This window comes from Lepisosteus oculatus, chromosome 7 (assembly GCF_040954835.1).
Source record: "Lepisosteus oculatus isolate fLepOcu1 chromosome 7, fLepOcu1.hap2, whole genome shotgun sequence".
NCBI classification, from domain to species: domain Eukaryota; kingdom Metazoa; phylum Chordata; class Actinopteri; order Semionotiformes; family Lepisosteidae; genus Lepisosteus; species Lepisosteus oculatus.
Genome location: NC_090702.1, coordinates 56,879,399 through 56,883,153, shown reverse-complemented (window position 1 = coordinate 56,883,153; position 3,755 = coordinate 56,879,399). Strand labels below are relative to the sequence as shown.

The following is a 3,755-nucleotide window of genomic DNA, read 5'->3' as shown; positions in this document are numbered from 1 at the left end:
ATTGTCATCCTGTAAAGCGCTTTGAGAAGCCACCTTTAAAGGCGCTATATAAAATAAAGTTTATTATTATTATTATTATTATTATTATTTTATAGTGTTGGTGCAATAACGATTTTAAAAAAGCTCGTCGACGGGCGTGTGTATTCCTCCAGCCTGTGGGTGGCGCGTTGCCTTTCTCTTTGCGCTCTCACTTCCCTCTTCCGCTGGGGGGGCGGGGCTGAACTCGTCGACCCGGATGTTGATGGGGCTCCTCGGGTGAGGAGCGCGCGTGGCGGTGTTGGGTCCCGGCCGGCAGGATGGGGGACAGCGAGCAGGCGGACGGAAGACCCGACAAGCCCATTTCTCACGAACTGCTGTCGTGTGGCAGAGGCGGAGGTTTGTGCCGGAACCGAAAAAAATAACTAGCGCGAAAGCTTGTGTTCAGGGCCAATTTGAACAGTCCCATCCAGACAGCTCTAACCGTTTGTTATAAAATACTGTGTTGTATCTGGACGTGATAAACATTTCTCATACATACTCTGTTGATATACGCTAAGGCTGATATAATCACAGATGGAAATACATTTCATTCTAAAACAAAAACTACGTTTAATAACTTGTTACTGTAGAGCTCACTGAACACAGAAGAACTTGCATCCAGGTATTCCTGACCGATCCGACTGCGTTGTGCTTTTTCTGCCAGGTACTTTAGTTCACTAACCACATATTTATTGTTCTGGTTGTTTACAAACTATCACTCTTCATTATGTACTGTGTACATTGTGTGTTTGTTGTCTGCTGTACCGTGTATGTCCCGAGAGAGCGCCATCCGTCCCGTTGCACATGGAGATATGGCAATAGACTCCTCTACTCTCCGCCCTGTTGTTTTTGTAGCTCTGCAAGACAAGCTGCTTCTAAAACCTAGATCATCCAAGAGTGGCGGCACCTTACAAACAGTGAAAGTTCCCAGGAGCAACGGTGAGTTCATATTTATAAAAACAAGAACATTTCTCTGTTCCTGCCTGAACATTTTTTATGTACGTTTCCCTCTCCTCTCAGTTCACTGCTGCACGGCAAGTGCCGGCTCTTTGAGAGCGCAGCAGTTTTCAGTGTCTAGGTATTGATATGGCTGAGGTGTATTGATTGCGCTGGTGTAGTTAAAACACATGGAGAAGGTTGTGGTTTATACTGTGCAAAAGGATTAATAACCCCAATATTGCTACTTCTGGTACTGTTTTGAAATGCACTTTGATGCTCTGAAAATTTGATCAAAACGATTTTTTCCCCCAGTGAACTTTCGATCAGCGTTTTGATCTGTGTCTGTCTGCGCTCTCTGAGTGAGGAATGCCTGTGTCTGTTCAGTTCTAGACAGGCTGCAGTGTTTTCTGCCTCAGATGGCCCAGGCCAATGAGAAGCTGAGGCAGCAGATGGAGTCATCACCGGCCAACCTGTTCGACATTGAAAACATAGAAGAAAGCTCTGATAAAGTCATTGAGATGGTGAGGCATGCTGCTGGAGTTGCACTGTGGATGAGATATAGAATTGCAGAACTCAGGGTACAGGTGCTTAGAATAATATCAGCAGGTGCCCAGATTCTCATTTCCGCACTGTACATGACATGACAAATACAATCAAAAGGGACCTGGGTATTTCTGTGCATTCTTGTGTGTCCTCATCAAGAATCAAAGCATGATTTGTCGTCTCTTAAATTGTCATATGCAGACAATTTAAGAGAATGAAAACTCAACAACAAACAGAGGAGACTGAGAAGAGATTTGATCCAAGCGTGTACAATCCTGAGGTATATAGATAGGGTTATTCCAGGGAGCTCTTTCATAATGGGAAGTGAAATAAAGCTGTGGGGTCACAGCTGGAAACAAGAAGGGGATTGATTAGAACAGAATGTGGTGGTGGATGTGTGGAACAGGCGTCTCAGCCAGGTGGTCAGGCCAAAACATTTGACTCTTAAGAAACTGCTGGATGAAATTTTAAATTGGACCAAATGGCCTCTTACTCTTTTGTAAACTTTTCTTATGCTCTAAAGCATCTCAAGAGTTCTGACCAGTGTGTGAATTCCCCCTAACTTGAGTGCAGCTCAGGTGAGGTGCGGTACAGTGATTGCGGTGGTGTGACAGGGTGGCGAACTGTGGAGTTACCGTCGTTTCCTTGGCTGGAGCTTGTTGGTAATGGGTTTCCTCCACTCGTGTCCCACAACATCCACGTACCACACCTCAGCTGGGCCAAAGCAAGGCCCTGGTAAAGGAAGAGCGCAGAGACGCCAGATGTAAATTAAGTTTCTCATGGAGATACGTGCCAGGGATACAGGCTACATCCTTTGACAAGATGAGTTGGAGGTCTGTTATTGTTTTGTCTAGAGCATAGTGATGGAGTACAGCTGATTCACTGGTTGTTGCTTGCCTAGGAGACAGATCTTCTGTCTGTGGCCTGGTTGATTTTTCAAACGGCCAGCAGCACGTGTCAGAGCGCGGTTTGAAAAGCAGTACCACAGTGCAGGACGCGCTCCTAACGCAACACCTGCTTCCTCTCCGGCAGGACGTGGCTCTGGTGGAGCTCAGCGACTCGGGCAGTGAGCCTGAGGAAGACTCGTCTGACGAAGAGGGGTCTGAATCGGAGAGCGAGGGGGAGACCGAGATCACGGAGGACACCCTCCGCCTGCCAGGGAGCCAGCGGAAAAGGAAAGCTAATATAGAAGTGCTGGACAGTGCAGACACTTAGCCTGGACGGTTCTCCTGGAGCGCCTGCGAGGAAGGTGACTGAGCACCCCAAACCTGCAGCCGCCAGGAGCCCCGCTGCCCCGTGTGTGGACTCCGCTGACTCTGCTTTCAGTACCTCACAGAAGACAGGATTCTGTGCAAAGCAGATGGCAGATGTTTTCCGCTGGCAGCCATCACAGTAGCAATTTAAAAGCTGCCCACCTGTGAATCAGGAACCAGACCTGGAGCCAGGTGTTTAGTAACACACCCTGCGGCAGGACAGCAGCAGTTCTAGCGTAAAACGGATTCAAAACATCTCTCTTGCATTGTTCTGCACATGCCATTGCTTTCTAGATATTGTATGTGAACTATTTTTAAGATTAAATCTCAGAAGATAAGAAGGTCACAGAATCTCAGAAGGTCCATAGGACTAAATCATGTAACTGATTGTAGACACTTGCGTGAAGTATTGGTGTCACACCCCTGCAGCTGAAGCCTTGATTTGTCCCCGGCTCCTTTGTCAGTGCATGCCCACGGCAAACACCTGGAGGTCTAGAATGGATTGGAAGCCTTACTCTATTGGCCTGCATTTAGCTGGAGAACGAAAACAGAGAGTTGATCCCATTATTTTCCTGCACGACCCTGGTCTGGTGCACTTCCAGGTCGTTCCCCAGAGAACTGGTTTGTGCTCCCAAGTCATCAAGAAACAGCTACGAGGAACTCTGGAAGAGGGAGTTGATGTATCACTGTACAAGAAAGGGTTTGCGCTACGATTGGTATTTTCAATAAAGTCTTTTCCTATAGCAGTAAAATGTTCTGGTTGCCTTTGTAAGGTGCTGGAGACTTTTCCATTTTCAGGGTCAGGGGGTATCTGCTACCTATAACAAGAATCCCAGTGTAGCTGGTACAGACCTGGTAAATATCTGTGTTTCCAGAACCACTTCTGAGACTGCCTGCTCTCACTCATGCCACCAGTGCACAGGACACTGAGAGCCTCTGTGTGGCTTGTGGTGAACACAGCTGCCTTTGTGCTCATGGAACTGCACCCTGAGCAGACCTGCA

General features: G+C 47.4%; 1 protein-coding gene across 1 annotated transcript; it reads left to right on the top strand.

Moving 5' to 3' along the window:
- Positions 1-220: 220 nt before the first annotated feature.
- Positions 221-3,505, top strand: nopchap1 (NOP protein chaperone 1). Its single transcript, XM_069192894.1, has 4 exons — positions 221-375; positions 874-957; positions 1,342-1,478; positions 2,533-3,505. The coding sequence occupies exons 1-4, from the start codon at positions 297-299 to the stop codon at positions 2,713-2,715; spliced, it is 483 nt and encodes a 160-aa protein (XP_069048995.1). The 5' UTR covers positions 221-296; the 3' UTR covers positions 2,716-3,505.
- The last annotated feature ends 250 nt before the right edge of the window (positions 3,506-3,755 follow it).